We start from the raw sequence: 20,308 nt of genomic DNA, 5'->3' as shown, positions 1-20,308 counted from the left end.
AGCTAACCGTCCAAGGCCGTGTCCGGAAGGAGATCGTATCAGTCAACGTCTAGGGCATCCGCGCATCTATGAACGAGCCGAAGAAGCAGGAGAATGGATCGATCTGCCCCTAATAAAATGCACACCATTATCTTTGTTATGGGAGATTCAAGGGGGACCCGGAGCCTCCCTCAGGTGGGACTTGTTTGTGGGGCTGGCTTCGTGTCGGAGTGATGGTTTCTGGTCGGAGTAATCGGAGAGAGAGTTTCTTGTTTTGTTTTTTTCTTTCGTATTCTTTAATTAGTCAAGAGAGCTGGGGATCTTAATAATTCATTAGTGAACTCCGATGCTAGGCCGATCCGACGCTCGCCTTGAGTCTAAGGGAGCTGATTGTAATTACCTATGACAAGCTAGCTAGCTCTGCAGCTTCTTTAGGTGTCTTGGCTGCTTGGTGAAGAGAGCACTCTTTCATCTTTCCCTCTCCTCGGCTCCTATCTGGTATCGATCTTGTGGCTCATTTTAACCCATTAAGGGCCGGGCTTCAACTACAACAAAGAACACATTGTCCACCTATCTGGTATCATTTTAGCGACACCCTTTGGAAGCCCCAACCCCCCGTTCACGCCGCCGATGAGCCCAGCAATCTTGTGGCTCGCGGCAGCCTTTGTTTTGCTCGTGCTTTCGTGGCCGTTGATCCACCCGCAGTATCGCAGCAAGCAGTGTCAGCTGGACGATGATCTATACCAAGACGACAACGGCAGGGCAACTGCCGAGTCAATTCGTCGCTTCAACAGGGGCACCGTTTGTTGGTTGATTGTTGGGTCTGCGGCTGCGCAAGTCTGCTCCTCCGCACTACTACTGTTGTCTAGCTTCAAAGCAGAGCCCAACTTGGTTTCGTTTCAAGCGTTGCAAATTGCCTTTGCTGTTAGTGCCATGTCCCCCCACGACCCCTGAATTCCGCTATCCTTTACGACGGTTCAGCTCACACATCTCGCAGACGCTCGGGCTAGGCCACTCTTTATTCTCTCGATTTTGTTCTTCACCGCGCTCAAGAACATGGAACATTGCCTACGGGCTCTGTATCAATGTTTTGTCCCTGGGTATTACCACCATCTTGGCGACAGAGCCCTTCATCCCAGGAAGAGCCCGTCCAGTCAGTGCCATGACCTATACTGCTGTCATAATGCAGCTTGCTGGCAGTCTTCTGAGCTCGGCCTGCTACCTTTCCCTCCCTCGTCGTCCGGATGTGTATCTTGATGGGATGCTTGTCGACCGCCAAAATTGTAGCTCCGCTTGGAGCGCCATCACCTTTTCCTGGGCCAATGACCTGTTGCAACTTGCCCTGACGAAGCAAAGTATTAACGTCGAGGATCTTCCGAAACTGCCAAGAGTCACCCGGTCCGCCTACTTGCAGCCCAGACTTGATGGCGTCCACCCATCTCGCTCTCTTCTAACGAGGATCGTCCTTGTACACTGGCAGGCGATTCTTCTCCAGCAAATCCTGACAGTGGCGGTCGTCTGCTTGAACTTTGCCCCGCAAGTCATCCTCTTGTACATTCTCAGATGTCTAGAGGGTCTTCAGTCGAGCGATTCGTCCAGGGTTCCGGCTCTGGCCGGAGCGATGGCACTCAGTAGTTGCATGGTTGTCAGCTCAGTAGTGGACTCGTGGCTCTACTGGTTGGTGGTTTATCGAATTTCGATTCCGCTTCGAGAGCAGTTATCATCAGTCATCTACGCCAAGGCCATGAGGTCCCCGGTACTGAGCAGCTCTTCAAGGGGGGGTGTACCACAATCGAAAGCGGACGCATCAGACTGCGAAACTGAGGAAGCGCCTGCTTTGGACGAGAACACAATCAACCTTGTCGCCGTGGATTCCAAGCGTGTCAGTGACCAGGCTGCCAACAATTACACGATTACTTCGACATTTCTCAAGTTTGCTGTGGCATGCGTCTTTCTCATCTTGCTACTTGGTTGGGTCAGCACACTGTCAGGTCTGTGTCTGGTCATGGCGATTACTCCATTGAACTTCTGGCTCAGTAAAAGGCTTGGAAGATCTCAGACTGCCATGATGAACCATCGTGACCAGAGAGTCGCGGTTCTGGGAGAGGTGTTGAGGGGCATCCGCCAAGTCAAACTCAGGGCTCATGAGAACTGGTGGGAGGCCAGGATATCAATACTTCGCAGGTCAGAGTTGCGGGCACGGTGGATGTGCTTCCTCTATGATCTTGGATTGATGACGGTCTGCGCACTCGGACCCATTTTGCTCTCAGCTGTTTCCTTGGGGATCTATGCTGTAGTGGATGGTCCATTGACGCCATCTGTGGCCTTCAGTGCTATGGGGGCATTTGCATCTCTCGAGGCGTCCATTGCGAATTTACCCGAACTTGTTGCCTCTCTCATCGAAGCTTTGGTCAGTCTGCGTCGCATAGGGAACTATCTGACCTCGCCGGACTTTCAAAGCCCAGTTTCACCATCAACAACAGGGTCCATCTCATTCAAGGGCGCCGCCATTGCCTATACAGCCGATGTGGACATGCCACTCCAAGAGAGATTCGTGCTGAACAATCTCGATTTCTCCTTTCCCCCACGAGCCTTGAGCATCATCTCGGGAAAGACGGGTAGTGGGAAGAGTCTGATTCTCTCAGCAATCATGGGAGAATGTGAAGTCATCCGCGGTGCAGTCCAAGTCCCAGAGCATCGTCAGCGCAACCCGTCAACTGAGCAGTCAGGAGAGGAGCCCTGGATAATGGACACGGCCATTGCATTCGTGCCACAGACTCCATGGATGGACAACGCAACCGTGCAGGACAATATCCTCTTCGGCCTCCCGTACCACCAATCCCGCTATCAGCAAGTCATTTCAGACTGCAGCTTGACCGAAGACATAAAATCATTCCCCCAGAACCATCTTACCAAGGTTGGAGCTCATGGTATCCATCTCAGCGGGGGACAAAAATGGAGACTTTCCTTGGCCAGGGCGCTCTATTCGAGAGCTGGCATCCTACTCCTGGAAGATATCTTCAGCGCCGTCGATGTTCGTACAGCGCTGGTCATATGCAACAGAGCATTGACGGGACCCCTAGCGCAGGGTCGTACCAGGATTCTCGTCACCCATCACCTAGACCTATGTAGGTCTCGAGCAGATTTTGTAATCGAGCTCGGAAACGGCGGGGGTGAATTGGCGTGCCACAGCCAGTTGTCGAGCTCGGAGCAAAGTTCATCTTCAAGTTCGACCAATACCAAGACTAACAGTGACGACGGCATGCCCAAGGCGGGGGTGTTGGCAGCAAGCCAGCATGCGAACAAATTTGATCCACCCACTGGTCTCAAGATTGACGAGTCCGAGATGGAGAGAAAGGCAACTGGATGGGTCGAGATGAAAGTTTACAAGAGATACCTCAAGGCCGGGGGTAATGGAAGACTGTGGTCGTTCATCTTCCTGGCATACATCTCATATATGATTCTCATATTGAGCAGGGTGAGTTGACCTATCATCATTGAAGGACGCCATATAACTAATGCACCCGGCCAGCCCTGGTGGATTAATCTCTGGACCCGGGCTATCAGCAGTACCGACAACTTACGCTCGCCAGTCAACCAGAGTATGGTGGTGCTCGGCAGAGAGCAGTCGCACCTCACCGGAGATCTCGGGTATTATTTATCCATCTACATCTTGATCTCGGTCTTGTCCTGCATTGCTGGCTCTGTTCGATTCTTCTTCATCTTCTCCGCTTCACTCCGGGCTTCACGAGAGCTCTTCGACCAGCTGCTCTTCTCGGTGCTCAATGCCCCTGTTGAATGGTTTGACCATGTACCTGTTGGCCGTATCCTCAATCGCTTCTCCACCGACATCAACCTCATCGATTCAAAGCTGGGTTATGACATCGGAGCCATGATTCATCGGTTCCTCGAAGTCATCGGCATCGTCATTTCCGGCTTGTTCGCAACGCCTCTTACCGCCATCTTCTCACTAATCCCCATCGTTGGAGGGGTTTACTATGCACCGAGATACCTAGCAGCCGCGAGAGACATTAAGAGGCTTGAGAGCTCCACCGTGAGCCCTGTATTGGAGCATTTTGGAACAAGTGTATCTGGGCTCATGACGATACGTGCCTTTGGAAATATCCCATGGTGCATCTCTCGTATGCAAATGCTACTGGATCGGCACGGTCAGGCATCTTGGCATCTTTGGCTTTTCAATCGTTGGTTCAACCTCCGCATGAACCTTACCGGCGCAATCTACTGTGCTCTCACTGCCACCTTGGTGGTTCTACTCCCGGGCATCAACGCTTCGATTGCTGGATTTGTACTGAGCTTTACCATCCAGTACCCGAATGCGGTTCTCTGGTCAGTGCGCCAATACATCAACGTGGAGTTGAGTATGAGTTCGACCGAACGGGTGATGGAGTACGAGAATGTGGCCATTGAGGATCAAGGGGGCGTTGAGCCACCCGCGGCGTGGCCGGATGCGGGCGTGTTGGAGGTTCAGGACCTGTCTGTTGGATATGGCAACCTTCCATCCGTTCTCAAGGGTGTCAGCTTCAAAGTTGGGCCAGCAGAAAAAGTTGCAGTGGTGGGAAAGACTGGAGCCGGGAAGTCATCACTCACCTACGCCCTGTTCCGGGTTCTGGAGACTCGCAAAGGGTCTATCCTCATTGATGGGGTGGACATTTCCAAGCTGAGACTAAAAGAACTACGCAGCCGGATTCACATCATCCCGCAAGACCCCATATTCTTCTCCGGAACCATTCGGTCAAATCTGGATCCGCAAAACCAATATTCGGATGAAGAGATATACGAATGCCTGCAGGGTCTTCAGTTATTCGACTCGGACGCACAATCGGCAAACATCATTGCCAAGGAAAAGAGCTACTTTGCTGATCTATCGAACACTGTTTCAGCAAACGGAGAGGGCCTTTCTTTTGGACAACGTCAGCTCCTCAGCCTCTGCCGTGCTTTTCTTTCTCGACCCAAGTTGTTGGTCTTTGATGAAGCCACGTCTTGCCTCGACATGGCGACAGATGCCTTGATTCAGACATTCATTCGTCAACAGGCCACCCGTTTTGGCACAACATTACTTGTGGTTGCTCACCGATTGAGTACAGTCATTGACTTTGACAAGATTATCGTCCTTGATTCCGGAAGGGTTGTTGAGTCCGGGCCTGCACACAAACTTATTAATATTGATAATGGTGTGTTTAGGTCCATGATAGAAATTAGCGTTGATCGAGTCAAGCTGAAGGAGTTAATTTCCGAATTGTAAAGAGGCATGACCAACTATATATGTTAAATAAATGCTACATACCTCTTAAAGGTGTGTATATATTATCTGTAAACAAATAAAAGAAAAATCTATTTATGTATATATAGTACTTCTTTCTTATCTTAAAACTAGGAGGCTTTGCTTGACTTTCTTAATGCGGGCTATCGATGCTTCAAATACCTGCCACGACAATTCACCGTTCTTTAAACCTGCTACAATCCCCTCTGTTGCCAATATCCCCTGCGTCACATTCTTTGCAGAACAAAGAATCATATCAACACCTGCTTTCTGAGACAAAAGCGCCACTGTTGACCAGTTACCATAACGTTCTACCGCTCCAGCCTCGAGCGCATCTGTCATAATCATGCCCTTGAAGCCCATTCTACCACGCAATTCGCCCTGCGTCCATCTCGAGCTCAGACCTGCTGGCAGGTCATCCATGGCCGGATAGGTGGCCCACGACATCATGACTATGCCAAGGCCGACTTCGAAGGCGGCATAGTACGGGATCTCATCGACCATGCGAATTTCATGGATCGGTGTGCCGACAACAACGGGTTCAACATCCGTGTTGCTATCGGCAGAGGCGGCACCGAGACCCGGGAAATGCTTGGCCGTGGCGAGGACCCCCTTTTCTTGCATGTTCTTGATGAACGGTGCGATGCACTTGCTGACCAGGGCCGACGTGTTGCCAAAGGACCGCTCCCACTGATCCATCAAGTCTCCATCCTCCCGATACACATCCAGAACTGGTGCAAGGTTCATGTTGACGCCCGCTCCGATAAGCGCCTTTGCCACGTCTTGGCCTCCTTGGGCTGATGCTGTTGCGGGGTCTGCCGAGGCACCCATCTCCTTGGCTGATTGAAATGGGCCGCCGTCCGTGATGCGCTTCACGTAGCCGCCTTCTTGGTCCGTCATGACCAGAAGGGGAAGACCGTTGTAAGCGGGCGACTCGGCATTGGCTTGCTGCATCCTTGACATGGCAGCGGCCGTGTTGGCTGTATTGTTCTGGTCGATGTTGTCGCGGAACAGAATGAGCCCGCCGACCCTGCCCTCGCGGACAAGCTGGAACAGCTCGTCCGGCGGTGTCAATCCAGGATAACTGTAGATGACATGCTGTCCTGCAAGTATGGACAAGTCCTCGTCTGTGGGGGGCCTGTGGCCATTGCGAGTGGCGGCGATACTCGTGGCGAAAGCGGCCGCCCCGACCAGAAGTGCCCGAAGAACTGCTATACTGTAAACCATTTTCGTGAAGGATATGTCAAGGACTCAAGGGAAACAAACACGACAAGCTTCCGACTGCGATCTGGGCCTTTTCGTGGTTGAGAAGGAGACTGAGCGCTGTTTTATCTATGATCTTTCTACCTGGCTGTGACACATGTTTGTCCTATTTGCATGCAACATATACAGGGATACTGGATCTCGAGTCATTCGGCGCGCTGCGATGATAAACCAACTTAGGCCAGATGATAATCTCACGCCGAGATAGTGGTTTCGATATGTAACAGTAATCACCCGTGCTTAGGTAGAGCAGAATATCTGTAGAAGTTATCCACTAACTAAATCCAAGTTAGTGCTGGTTTGGTCTCCTCATAGAACGTATTTCTCCCTCGTTTTTCCGACACTCCGACTCCGACTCCGATGCCAGCAATCAGACTTTTCTCCGTTGCTTATCATTTGCCTATCTTGATAGCGACTAGACACACCAATCTCAAACCCTTATGGAGTAATTCTTTTTTGGTGCCGATCGATTGTCTTCATGAGATTGCCGTACGACCGAGGTTGCCTGCGCAGTCTGATACTCTATCCCGAACTGTTACATTGCATGGAAAAGGATTGTTACATCACTAAGATAAATGCACGATCGTGTCTTTTTTAAGACGGCTCGATGTCTGGGGGATGAAGATAATCGTGCCAGGTCAGCTGACCTGGAAATACGATAGCGGTCGTTAAGGTGATGATGATAGTGACGATTATGTTGCCCCGTTTAAGACGGACGTTCTGCGGGAGGAAATGGACCAAATTCGAAGAAATCCTAGTCAAAGTTGATTTAAATGTGCTGACCCAATCTCAGTACAGCCAACTAGAGGGCAGAAAGGTCATCAATCTGCTTGACCAATCCGACTGGAATTAACCCCGAACTGGGATCTGGATGTCCATGTTGTGGTAGAGTCTGGCTGTTTGCAGCTCGTCTGTATCGTGAGTCCAGAGCATGGCTTCCGAGGGAAATCGCACAATGGCGGTGGCCAGTCAACATGGATTGACTGCGGAAGAGTTGGCCACCATGTTTGTAGGGGAGAGATGGGTAAAATATTCTACCAATGGAACAGATCTCTAGTCTCTCACAATCATTGAGATGGAATATTTGAAGAGGTGCAAGATACTCAGAGAAATAGGATTGTCTTGGATCATACTAAGACCAGGTAACCCCAAGTCTTTAAATGAGATGTCTCAAGTACTTATGTATTGCGTTGCAGACATGTCGGCCCCTCATAGGGTCCTGGTATACCCCCGACCATGCATGTTTGAAGGTACTAGGATATTGGAAGATGGTAGCACAATAAAAGTATTGGAAGGAGATATCTCCTGACCCTCTAGTTTAAACTGAGCCATAGCTGACTGCCCATTCATTCTTTTAACTTCCTCTATAGATACATAAAGCTCTATAGGTAGATACACACGAGACTACTACGATAAGAAGTGTTGGTATTCTTTTAATAAACTGTTACAAACCTGGGGTCCAAGTTGGTATGTGGGAAGGGCGGAGATGTGCGAACTCAAGAGGGCCCTATCCATACAAGTGTCATAAACTTGATGCTCGTATATCACGTTACTAACTTATATATTGACTAGTTGATAATTAAAACGATTAATCAAGGCCTGTTCGTCTTGATACTTTGCTGGGACCATAAAGGCATTCGTCAAGAGCATTTCATGATTGCCCTGAGAATATCATCCTGGCCTTGTCTGGCATCACCCGCGTTAGCAACACCCGACATCAGGATTGAAAAGATGTACTTGGTGCGCCCCGTGTCATCGGCGATGAAACCTGACAATGAGCTTACTCGATCCAATGAACCTGTCTTGGCATTGACTCTTCCCTTGAGCGGCAAGTGGGTGAACCGATTCGCCAATGTCCCATCGACACCTCCAACTGGCAGGGCCTGCAGGAACAATTCCCACCTGTCTCTAGGGAATTTGTGGAATATATGAGTGAGCAAATCACATACAAAACCAGCTGTGAGGGAGTTGGACTGGGATAGCCCTGATCCATCAACCATGACGATGCCACTGGTGCTGATATCTGAACATGTCAAGAACTCTTTAATGGCCGCCACGCCTGACGTTGCGCTCCCGGGACTCTGAGCACTAGCATGATGACCACAGGTCTTCAAGATTGCCTCTCCATACAGATTGTTGCTTTGTTTCATGAAGGTCTTGAGGATGCAGGGCAGAGAGTGTGACGTCGACACAGCCAGATCAATGACGTGTGAAGGTGGTTTGGTGGCTTTTCTGAAGCCACCAGCACATTGTATGCCCACCTTTTTGAGGCTGAGGGCGAACCGCGAGGCTGCAAATGAAGCCGGCTCTTCAACAGTGATCTTCTCGAGAACCGGCTCGTGGCCCAAGGCAACAGTGCCTTCAACAGTGATGGAATTGTGACCGCGACGCCGGTGGAAGGCCAGCGTGTGGCCTTGTTTCTCGGCAACAGTCTTGGCCGTGCACGCGACCGAGACGTAAGATTCCTCATGTGATTCTAAACCATTGATGAGAATCTTGGGCACTTGTCCCTCGGCTGTGCCAGGGGAGACACTCAAAGTCACGACATTGCCGTTGCAGTTCAGCCCGGCAACCTGGGCCGAATAATAATGTGGTTCATCATCCCAACACCAGCCCATCCCGAGCAGTTGATCGTCAAAGATGGTACCGTCGCCAACTATAGTCCCGGCAATCATCTTGATGCCGCATTCCACAAGGTCCTGAGCCAACTCATCCAGTCTGTCAGACGTCAGGGACGGGTCTCCAGATCCCTTCAACCAAACATCACCGTGGATGATTCCTTCAGAGTCAGGGCCCGAAGCAGCTTGCACAACCGTCTGATATGTGAAACCTGGATCCAGATTCTTCAAGGCCACTGCAGCCGTGACGAGCTTTTGATTCGAAGCTGGGGTAATTGACAAATGCGAATTGTAGCTGTAGAGCGCCCTGCTTGATACAGCATCACAGATTCGAATGCCGATGGTAGCGTTCTGGAAAGTCTCTCGTGACAGAACCGAAGAGATCTCTCTATCAAGGGTATCCATCATGTGTATTTATGTTGTTTGGAGCGAGGGACGAGATTTCTGACAATGGGAAAAACAAGAGCTTGGATTCGATGCTGTTGATGGACCGCGGTCTCTCGGTCGTGGGTTTGGGCAAGTTCCAGAAGTCGTAATGTCTCTGCGATAAAGGTCCGGCTTTAAGCATTCGGAGATGAGACTTGATTCGCGGTAAAATCAAATCCTCGGGTCTCGGCCATTCCAGCTCGGAGCAGTAGATTACGCCGATCACTCCGATGTATCAGAGTAACTATTATTTGCAATTTAGTATATTACTACCCTATAGGAGGGGATCGTACTATCTCAATTAGTTAGGTCTCAGTAGGTTCAACAGTGGGGCGCCGTTTCCCTCAGGAAAATTGCCTCATTGGGAAGGAGGAGAAACCTCGGCAGGACTCAAAACCACCCCTCATTGGCTCCAAAACCCCTCACTGGCTGGGCTCAATCAATGACTCAAATCAGTGAGTTCAGTTTTCACGTGACGTCACGTGGGTCTCAGTCACGTGACCCATGCCTCCTCCAGTTATACATGTGCCTCGCCAGGCCCTGCCTCGTGGCATATAGATTTGTGATCGTCTCAATCAGGTGCCTTGCGGCGGTCTGTCACGTGTTCAGACACGTGACTCTCGGTCGGGTCGTCTTATCGTGTGCGTTCCTCGGGTCGGGTTGAGCTGCGTAACACAGGCTCAGGTCGGTCGGCTGTAGGGTAGGTGGGTAGCTAGGTGGGTCTTCCTAGCAGCAATTAGTACTTTTAATAGTAATTTTAATAATAGGAGTAACTAGGTGTTGCCGACGAGGCTGGGCTAACCCAAAGCTCCTTGAGTATTGTCCCGTCGCTGAACAACAGGGGTTTCTATCATCACTGCGCACTGGACATACTTGCTTCCTTCTTATCTGTACGATGCCACCCCTGGCGGAATTCTGCTATCCTAAAACGGATATGACAATTCTCTTGCGTATATAGCAAGCCCCATGATGAGAACATTGGAAAGTTTAAGGGGGCAAATCGAGCCAATTTTTACAAAAAAAGAACGGGATTTTGTTCGAAGCATCCATGTTATTGCCACTATGGGTGGTCAACAGGTAAGCCGACTGAAGAGCTTCCGTCGCGCACGCAGCGCAGGAGCTCGGAATGCTCTATCCTGTGGTGATCCTGGAGCTACTGATAGCTCGCTGGAGTTCAATTCTGTAAACATGACCTCTAGGCTGACCGCTTCTCAGCAATCCGTCCTCGAGACGCAGTTCAGAGGACATAAGCACTGGTTTTCTCAACTGCCACAACCATGAGTGTTCCAATACACTGCCGAGAACGTATAGTTTGGGATTCCGAATCCTTCTGTCTTTATCACGGATATGCAAATGCCAAAACGTCTTCTACCTGTACGTCTCGCCCTTCTGGTAGTTGGCTCGGAAGAGCAATGTAACTGATATATAGGCGATCGACGAAACTTTGTGGTCATGGCCGTCTACTAAAACACTGGTCAAATAGGAAAGGTCATTACTTTTTCTACGTTCCACGTCGTCCGAAGAACTTGGAGTGGCCTTAACTAAGTCAGTAAAGAACAGGACGGAGGGCAACATGAGCAGTAGCTGTTTCTCAAGCTTTACTTAACTCCCAACCGGCTCACGTTAGACTATGCAGTACTAATATTGATAGTAACGTCATTTATGCTCCAGTCACGTTTTCACAGGTATTGGCGGTTGTTATTTAATGCTGGGCCTCGATGAGAGACTGTCCGTCTTGAGATGATTTCATGAAAATGGCAAAAATAAGATATTAAATCCAGAAATAAGGGAGATACCTACCGATTTGAGTAATATAGGCAGAGTTTTTGCGCTGTCGCATACTTTTTACGAGTCAAAATGTTGGTGGTCCTCAGTGCTGCCCGAAACTCCCTAGGCTAACAGACGATATCAGGAAATTTACGAATCCGGTCATAGCCGCCAATAGGCAACATAGAATAGCTTTGCAGTAGCTAGAAGCGTTACTGAGGGCATTGAAGTTTGAGTTTATGGCAGTGAGAGGAAATTTCATGACGGGCCTTTTCGCGTCTAGTAATATCACAAAACATGTCAGGAAAGCCGCCACAACACGGATTGAATGGATTCTATAAAGTATACACTAGTTCAAAGAGCCAAAAAAAATTCATCCAGACCATTTTTCAGCCATTATTTCTCTATTAAAGGGAATTTCCTGAGATGACCATTCACACTGCACGACTCAAGAACTGACCTCAGAAAATCGGCATCATCCACCATGAGGACCTATTATATGATATGAGCATCGTCTAAAGAGTCTATCCGCTTTGTTCAGGGCACATTTACCCCAGCACATATGGGTTAAAGGGCCTTTCATGAGAAGGCATGCAGCATATATTACCCAGAGGACGCGAAGGACTACGATGAAGTCCTTATCCTCAAAACCAGAACACACTTAAGCTAGGAAGACTAATACCTAAGAATAAGGCCACCGAAAACAGCCCATGAAATCTCTAAGCTTATTTCCTGGCTTGGCGCTTGTTCCATTTGCTTGAGTCCTACTACTTTTGAGGCCGCATGAAGCAGCTACCCTCCACGCCGAATACTATGAGATGCGCGTGAGATCCAATTATACAACTAGTTTAACTCTACCTGCATTTCAGTCTATGTATAATGAATACATGTATATTACTGAGATGCTTGGGGCCGATCTACTGCCCTGTAACAAGAAACTAGGCATTCATGATAAGCCTACCAAAGACTCCCGAGTAAAACAGCATTTGCTTTACCCTGTAAATATTACTGACAAGATAATTTCAGGTAATCAGTAACGTTGAACCCTATGTTTGTCTTCTCACGCCAAACAACCTGGTCAGGCCTGGTTCTAACGTAAGGCACTTGGCAACTCCTAGTGGGGGGTTATTCCCTGTCAAGACGCTCAACTCGTGTGTGGTACCAACCCTCAATATCACCTGCTATTTGCAGACTACAGCAGCTGGCTCTGAGGTGCAACTGGGCCGGAACTATGTAGAAGAAGTTATAGCCTTGATGCTGCTGCAAGAGTTTGCAGCTCAGAAACCTGTTGGGTCTTATATTTCAACACAGATTAGGGTGACAATAGGGACGCACACCGGCTAGGCTTGTGCGCCTCGTGGGGCCGCAGAAGCATTCTGCAAAAGGACGACATGGTTCCGTGACTTGGTGTGATATGAGCTCATGCATTGCCCTGCAACTTACGTCTTGATACCCTCTTTGTCGAGCAGAAGCCTAAGATGTCACTAACAACAATAGAGTAATATGTCTGCCGAATGTCAAGGGACCTAGCTGCTCGCGGAATTCACGTCTTACTGGATCGTCATCAGCTAAAACCTGACTCTGAGATTGAGATGTTGGTTGAAACCTAATGCTCTTTTGTTTAACGCGAAGCATGACCTTAGATACCGGAGCCCCAGCGACGCCCTTTCAGGGGAAGACGGTCACAAGACTCCATATAGTGGTGGAATAATATCCCAAGGGAAAGGATAATAGCAAGCGCAATTGAATTGAGGCTGAGGTACCAAGCAGCCGGTTCCAAAACTGTTGATTCAATCTAAGAGCAAGCCAGGTCATGGTGGGTCGTGGTCATCGCTGCTTCTGTCACATAGGGCATCTTTTATGGTTTGAGCCAACTATGCTCTACTTTTCCACCCTCTGGTTGTATGTCCTCGCCCTGGTGAAGACATGGAGCTTTGCCGCCGGGCTAACGTGTCATTGCTCGGTAGATCGGCTCAGTTATGAGCCGATAGATACACGGTGCTATTTCACCAATTGGGTATGCTTTGGCTTGGTTTCCGCCCTTCCCATGGGAACCGTATAAGGTCTATCTACGAAATTAGTGACTTCACTTTGTCGAATAAGTCTTGCCAAGGACGTCCACGTGGTTAATCCTCTATCCTCTTTTCACACAACTATATCGTGGCAGTATATGAGACCTCTAAGCTCATTTTCACACCTTACCTCGTCTTCATCTCTACCGTTCAGCCTCCTCTTCATACCATCTCGCTTTTCTAACGGTGACCTGGGCTCTGATCAAGGGAACGTCCCAAACATGGGCCCGACTGCTCCTCCTCCAGGATGTAATTTAACATCATACACTTTCAATGGTAGACATTAGTGAGTTAATAGTCTTCCCAATCTTGCCCACGTTCTCATCTCTCAACTGCGCAGCTGCTTCATAAGATAGTCGGTAGAGATGAAATGCATCCGAGAACGGCAAACGATGGTCTGTCCACCCAGTGGCCATCCTTAACTTTTTTGAACTTGTCCACTGTGGAAAGCCAATCGCCATTGCCAGTGAAGCGTCCTCATCGGTTGCAACATCTTTGAGGTTTACATACTTGACTCCGCCTGCGATGCCGTACTCTTTGATGATTGCGTTGATAATTTGCTCGGCCGTTTCATAACGCTCGGATGAGATATTGAATACCTCACCCTCGACGGCTTGTCGAGGTGCAGAAGCGATGGCGACATATGCCTCAGCGCAGTCGTCGATATGCAGCGAATGGCATATCCAACTGGGCTGTGTTGGCGCGATAAGAATCCGGTCTCGTGGGTTCTCAGCCGACCCAGCCCTAGAGCCAGCTCGAAAGCAGACACTGTAATAGCTTGACGCTCGGCCATAGACATTGGTCGGTCGGACAAGAACAGCCGCAAAAGCGTTGGTGCTCTCAAAGATTCTTGGTGCATGTTGCACTCGAGGAGCAGCAAAGGGAGGTGGACGAAGCTCCGACAATTCGTCATGTGGTGCCACGCCAGGGTCATCAGAAAGATGAGGTCCAACGCCATAATCTTTACTTCCTGCAGTAAAGATCACCAATGGCCGTACACCATTCGCCGTGCTGGATATTGACAGAGTCTGAAGGAGACTAACTATGTTTTGGAAGTGCGGCACGTAGTCCAATGTGTTCTCCGTGGTAGAAACGATTACATCCAACGTCGATGGAAGAAGCGCTTGGATGACTTCGTGGGAGGCGACATCGTCGATACTGCCAATAATTGGTATGATTTCCTCCGCTGTTAGTGATATGCTTGACTGCACGGAACGGATGAGCCCATATGTCACCCATCCAGCACGGACAAAGGCGCAGGCTACGGCTTTTCCGATGTAGCCATTCGCACCAGTAACCAGAACCGCTTTGGCGCCCATAGTCGCAGCCTGAGAGCAAAGATTGATGTTAAACGCAGACGAATTGTGAATGGAAATGCAACTTCTAGACTCTGGGCCATGGTTTATTAAAGGCTGTCGCGATGACAAATCCATCTCGAGGTGATGCCAAGATTGACCTTGATTACAAATGCACCTGGGTGGTACGATAGATGCAGGGGCGAGATAGCTAACAACCATGTCGATATGCCTACCGCTACTGGGAGTTTATATGCACCTGTCTTCTGGTTCAGTTATCCCATCAAGCCCCTGCTTCAACTATAATAAAGAACGCAATCTCCCAGACTCAACACCGCCAATCACCGACAGTTTTCTAATCCAGTTCAACGCCTCGCGTTTTGTGAGTTAAACCTGCCGTTCTTCAACATGTGCCGACACCGAGGCTTCTTTCTGCATAGCCATAGCGCCAGCCGGGTCATCCAGTGCGTGAGGGACGAGCTGATCACCAAAAAGTACATCCATCTGCTCCAAGGTGCGGCCTTTGGTTTCAGGGTAAAAGAGCCAAAAGCAGAGGAAGGCGATGAGATTGAAGACGAAGAAGACGTAAAAGTAGCGAAATCCGATATGGGAGAGTGCGCTTGGGGAAAATTGCGCAAAGACAAGGTTGACGAGCCAATTCGTAAACGTGGTGATGGCGTTACCTAGGGCGCGTACCTCAACGGGAAAGATCTCGGCCGGGTAGACCCAGGAGATGATACCCAGGGGAGTATAAAACAGGCTGAATACAAAGTTCATAGCGACCATGGAGCGTAGTTGGTTGGCATTGTCTGGGTTGATGTACTGTGCTTGAACGGCGTTGACGAGAAGAGAGGCACCGAGGAAGGCAGCCGAGACCATGAGTGGCTTGACGCGGCCGACCCTGTCAAGCATCCAGAGACCGATGGTGCAGTAGACAATGGAGAGAGCACCGCTAATACCGATGATCATCAACGAGGTCTGTGTGCCGATGCCCAAGAGCTCGTAGATACGAGGTCCATAGCTAGTCAAGGCTTAGCAACTATTTGAAACAACCAAAGACGACATGACCCACTAGTTGATAACATTGATGCCAGAGAGGGGCCCAAAGGCCTGGATTCCACATCCGAGCAAGAGTCGCTTCCTCCACGAGGGCTTTGTGAGGATGGACATAGCAGACACTTTGCCAATCTCCCGGTCGGCGGCGATGACGTCTCGGATCTCTATAAACTCGAGGTCGATCTGGGAAGCATTCTCGCCTTTTCGTAGCTTATTGAGGACGATTCGTGCTTCTTCATGTTTATCCTTCTCCATGAGCCATCGAGGCGACTCGTTCAGGAACCAGATGCCGGCCACGAGGATCAGGGCAGGGATGCACTGGAAGGCGAGGGGGAATCGCCCTGCGAATCGTTAGCGAGACGTGATGGAACCATTCACCGGGTTGCCGTGACGAACAAGAAAAGTCTGTCTTGGAAAACGAGCATCCATAACCTAGCCACTGTGCCACTAGGAAGCCCCAGCTGAGGAACCACTGTAGAAGCCCAGACAGGGCACCTCTCCACTTGGGCGTGGAGATCTCGGAGGCGTACATCGGGATCGTACTGGTTAGCATGCCCACGGCCATGCCACCGATGAACCGGCCAACAATGAGCATGGCCATCGACGTGGATCCGGCCTGCAGAGACGAACCGAGGAGCGAGACCACAGACCCGGAGAAGATGGTCATCTTCCGACCAAGAATATCCGCGACAGCCTAGGGGAAAGCAAGTCACAAGTCAGTCTTACTTGGTCACAGACTTGGATGGAATGGGGATCCCGACCATGTTGATCATAGTTCCGAGGACGGCGCCGCCCTGAAAAGAACTGACGATGCCTCCAGCAGTGTCATCGCTAGGAGAATCAAAGTATTGCTTGAAGTGAGGAAGAGCAATGGTGGAGCTGATGATGCCCGAGTCGTAGCCGAAGAGGAAACCTCCAACGGCCAGGAAGGCCGCCGAGGCAATGGTGATGGCATCGCCGCTGGGCATGGCTACTGTCGTTGAAGAGTAAGATGGGGTTGAAGGAGGGATATGGAGCCAAATTCTGGGGATGCTGGAGGTTTATATAGCGCTACGCTACCCCGGATTCGCTTTGTCGGTGCAATGCGGAGGAGTTGGCGAGCCACACGCTGATGGGGTAACTCTCGATTCAGCGCCAGGGACTCTCTGCCCGGGGATTAGACAGGGGCTTTCGATTGTCTGGTGATCTCGGGGGCATCTAGACCGAGTGATGGCCACCTTCATTTGCAAGATTTGCCAACATGTCACCGTCTTTCGTAAACATGGTTCGTTCCCCATGTTTCCCCAGCACAGAACAGGTAGGGTAGGGTTCCATGCGAACAAGCGGCGTGGAGCAGGTTCAGCTTGTTAGGTACACCCCCACCACCATGGCCTGGCTGATGGAGACACATGCCCGGCTTTGTCGAGTTTTCCGGCGCTCTCCATCAACGCCGCCACCGACATCTGGAGCTAGTGATCCGCATCGTGGGTCTTTCTATTCGGAAGTCAGGTCAGACAGCAGGAAATGGCTCGCGAGTGTATCAAGCGGTCACCCATCAAACGGGCCAGTTTGACCCGAAGACAAACCAGGGGCAACTCGGCTTCGCGTCAAAAGGCCGACCTCCGAAGTCTGAATCGATCGTCAACACTTTCTCCACGCAACAACATTCACCATGCAGGTCATCGGCTGTGGCATCCACGGCTTTGGCGAAGCCATCGGCATCGACGTTGACGAGTTCCGAGTCTTCTGGAAGCTCGACGTCGCCGACGAGCATGGCAAACAGGTGGCATATCGCATCGTCGTGTCGGAAAGCAAAGTCGTCGACGAGCACGGCCTTTGCTTCGACTCTGGCCGCGTAGAGAGCAATGAGCAGCGCAACATCCTCTGTAACCCTCGGGACGGCTTCAAGTCGACAACGCCCTACTACTGGACTGTGACCGTCTGGGACCAACATGGGAATGAAGCCATCAGCTCCCTCAACGAGTTCTACACGTCGTACCCTCGGTCATCGAGACTGCTGCCGCCTTACAGCATGAACCAAACCTATGTGAGTACCAAACACCGCCATGTCCCTCCCTGCCTTGAGATTGCTGACCCGGACAGATGCCGCACTCTAGTCTCATATTCCGTACTTGGTTTGAGGACGAGGTAAACCGCTGGAAGGCCGTATGGATCGGCAACGGAAGTGACAAGCCTCTCTATCTCCGGAAATCCTTCACGTTCCAGCGCAAGCCTTCACGCGTCATCGTTCTTGCCTCGGGCCTGGGCCATTTCAATCTTGCCGTCAATGGCAGGCCGGCCTCGTCGCACGTACTGGACCCCGGCTGGACCAACTATCACAGAACAGTCCAGTTTGTCGGCTACGACGTGACAGAGCACATCTCTCAAGGGGAGAATGCCATCGGAGCCCATGTGGGCAATGGCTTCTACGCCGGGGACCAAGGAGATCGCTTCTTCTGGCCCATGTATGAGGACAATACGTACGTGCGTTATGGAAACGAACTGTGCTTCTTTGCCGAGATCCATGCGCACTATGCGGATGGCACGCATGAGTGTATCATCTCCGATCCGAGCTGGAAGGTCCGCAAGAGCGCCACGACACTTGCGAATATCTATGCTTCTGAAGATCATGACAGGCGGGCGTATCCAGTTGGCTGGGATGCACCAGGCTTTGATGATGTAGACTGGCAACTTGCTAAGCCGCTCACGGGGCCAAGAGGCAAGTTGCACTACCAGAGCCAACATCCTGTCATCTTGCACAACACTTTTACACCTGTCAGCCAAGTCATGGTCAAGCCAGGGGTCATCATGTACGATCTCGGCCAGAATGCGTCAATCATGGTACGAGTCGTAGCCAGCGGTATCGCCGGGGCAGAGTATCGTGTCAGGTACTCGGAGACGATCGGAGAAGACGGCCTGGTACTCATGCCGGATCCCTTGTTCAAGGAGTTCGAGACGGGTGTCTACTCAAAGATCACACTCTCAGGCCAAGAGGAGCAAGAAGTTTGGACGCCTGACTTTAGCTTCACGAGCGCCCGATACATCCAGATCGAAGGAGCCTCACTCGACGGCAAGGACGGTCTTCCCATCATTCACTCTTTGACTGCCCGCCACGTCTCATCTGGCGCCCCGAAGCTTGGCTTCGTCAAGACGGACAAAGAAGACGTCAACGCCTTGATAAACGCCTGCTACTGGACATTTAGCTCTAATATCTTTAGCTACCACACCGACTGTCCGCAGATCGAAAAGTTTGGATGGCTGGAGGTGACATCTCTGCTCTTCCCGGCCACACAGTACGTGCGAGATATGGAGGCTGTGTACTCCAAGATCCTGGATGACATTATTGACACCCAAGAGCCTTCCGGTCTTGTACCCACTATGGCGCCCTTGGTCAGATACATGTATGTTCTTTCTTCTGTTCTAGCTCTGGTAACCACTGACACGGGTTGAAAGGTGTGGTCCGATGCACGACACCATCACCTGGGGAGGCGCCGTCTGCTTGCTCCCAGAGCTTATCAAACATTACTACGGCAGCACAAGTGTCTTTGCGAAGATCTATCGACCATGCGTACAGTACATGGAATACATGCGAGGCAAAGAGCGGCTCGGTGGGCTCATTGAACACGGTCTCGGGGATTGGGGCTACGCCATTGCGTTTGGGAACCACCAAGCAATTATCGAAACGGCCATCTACTACAAGTGCCTGCAAAACGTGGCAATGATGGCCAAGGAACTGGGCTTCGCTAGTGACGAGGCAAGATTCACCTCCTGGGCTGAACGAATATACGCTGTCTACAACCAACAGCTCCTCGTCACCGACAAAACGAAGTTTCCCTACGCCTTCTATACCTCTCGGGACAATCTCAACACACAGGACCGTACCATGGTAGCCCAGGCTGTAGCCCTCCAGCACGGTCTCGTTCCGCCGCAGCACCGCGCCGACGTCATCCAAGCCTTTGTTGCCGCTGCCGAAGACTCGGGGCATGTCATGCGCGCCGGCGAAATCGGCCTCAAGTACCTGTGGAACACGCTGGCAGAGCAGGACGTGGACCGGCCCGACATTGTACTCAACATGATTCGACAAGAGGAGCACCCCTCGTACATGCGGTTCCTGCGGCGCGGGGAGACGAGCCTGTTGGAGTTCTGGCAGGACAACTGCCGCTCCAAGTGCCACGACATGCTCGGGACGATATACGAGTGGTTCTACGACTCGGCACTCGGCGTCAGGCCGCTGACGGATGCGTATCGCACGTGGAGGCTCAGGCCGTGCTTCAAGGCCGAGTTTGACTATGTCGAGGGGGAGATCGAGTCGCCCTATGGCCTGATATCAGTTCGTTTCGACCGTAGAGGCAAACAGGATAAGGCAAAGGCTGATGTAGATGTCAGCGTGCCGGCTGGGACTTTGTGCGAGCTTGTTCTGCCATGCGAGAGCAGCACGGCGGAGATTCAGAGGCTGCCGGTCAATGAGACTAGGAGCTTCAAGGGCAAGACGTTGACGCTGCTCCAGGGCCATTATAGATTAGACATCACAGCTTAGACCGACAGTGTATTACATCCTCTTAGACTCCTTTC

At 50.9% G+C, this 20,308-nt stretch overlaps 6 protein-coding genes across 6 annotated transcripts; 2 read left to right on the top strand and 4 right to left on the bottom strand.

Annotated features, from left to right (window-relative positions):
• Positions 1-325: 325 nt before the first annotated feature.
• MRS44_017354 (uncharacterized protein) lies at positions 326-5,242 on the top strand (the record flags this gene model as incomplete). Its single annotated transcript, XM_065617773.1, has 5 exons — positions 326-371; positions 569-800; positions 849-903; positions 977-3,457; positions 3,512-5,242. 5 exons carry the CDS (start codon positions 326-328, stop codon positions 5,240-5,242), a joined length of 4,545 nt encoding a protein of 1,514 aa, XP_065473845.1.
• A 117-nt stretch (positions 5,243-5,359) lies between these two features.
• On the bottom strand, positions 5,360-6,487 carry MRS44_017353 (uncharacterized protein; the record flags this gene model as incomplete). The annotated part of the gene is made up of 1 exon (XM_046282848.2): positions 5,360-6,487. One exon carries the CDS (start codon positions 6,485-6,487, stop codon positions 5,360-5,362), a length of 1,128 nt encoding a protein of 375 aa, XP_046124973.2.
• A 1,676-nt stretch (positions 6,488-8,163) lies between these two features.
• On the bottom strand, positions 8,164-9,546 carry MRS44_017352 (uncharacterized protein; the record flags this gene model as incomplete). The annotated part of the gene is made up of 1 exon (XM_065617772.1): positions 8,164-9,546. One exon carries the CDS (start codon positions 9,544-9,546, stop codon positions 8,164-8,166), a length of 1,383 nt encoding a protein of 460 aa, XP_065473844.1.
• A 4,120-nt stretch (positions 9,547-13,666) lies between these two features.
• On the bottom strand, positions 13,667-14,725 carry MRS44_017351 (uncharacterized protein; the record flags this gene model as incomplete). The annotated part of the gene is made up of 1 exon (XM_046273178.2): positions 13,667-14,725. The coding sequence occupies one exon, from the start codon at positions 14,723-14,725 to the stop codon at positions 13,667-13,669; it is 1,059 nt and encodes a 352-aa protein (XP_046124975.1).
• Positions 14,726-15,088: 363 nt separating this feature from the next.
• MRS44_017350 (uncharacterized protein) lies at positions 15,089-16,725 on the bottom strand (the record flags this gene model as incomplete). The annotated part of the gene is made up of 4 exons (XM_046279759.2): positions 15,089-15,722; positions 15,774-16,098; positions 16,154-16,451; positions 16,519-16,725. The coding sequence occupies 4 exons, from the start codon at positions 16,723-16,725 to the stop codon at positions 15,089-15,091; spliced, it is 1,464 nt and encodes a 487-aa protein (XP_046124976.2).
• A 683-nt stretch (positions 16,726-17,408) lies between these two features.
• On the top strand, positions 17,409-20,273 carry MRS44_017349 (uncharacterized protein; the record flags this gene model as incomplete). The annotated part of the gene is made up of 3 exons (XM_065617771.1): positions 17,409-17,783; positions 17,840-19,137; positions 19,190-20,273. The coding sequence occupies 3 exons, from the start codon at positions 17,409-17,411 to the stop codon at positions 20,271-20,273; spliced, it is 2,757 nt and encodes a 918-aa protein (XP_065473843.1).
• Between the last annotated feature and the right edge of the window lie 35 nt (positions 20,274-20,308).

Source organism: Fusarium solani (genome assembly GCF_023522795.1).
Source record: "Fusarium solani strain SB1 chromosome Unknown bctg00000013, whole genome shotgun sequence".
Taxonomy (NCBI): Eukaryota; Fungi; Ascomycota; class Sordariomycetes; order Hypocreales; family Nectriaceae; genus Fusarium; species Fusarium solani.
The sequence above is the reverse complement of the archived record's forward strand: the minus strand, read 5'-3'. Positions and strand labels throughout refer to the sequence as shown.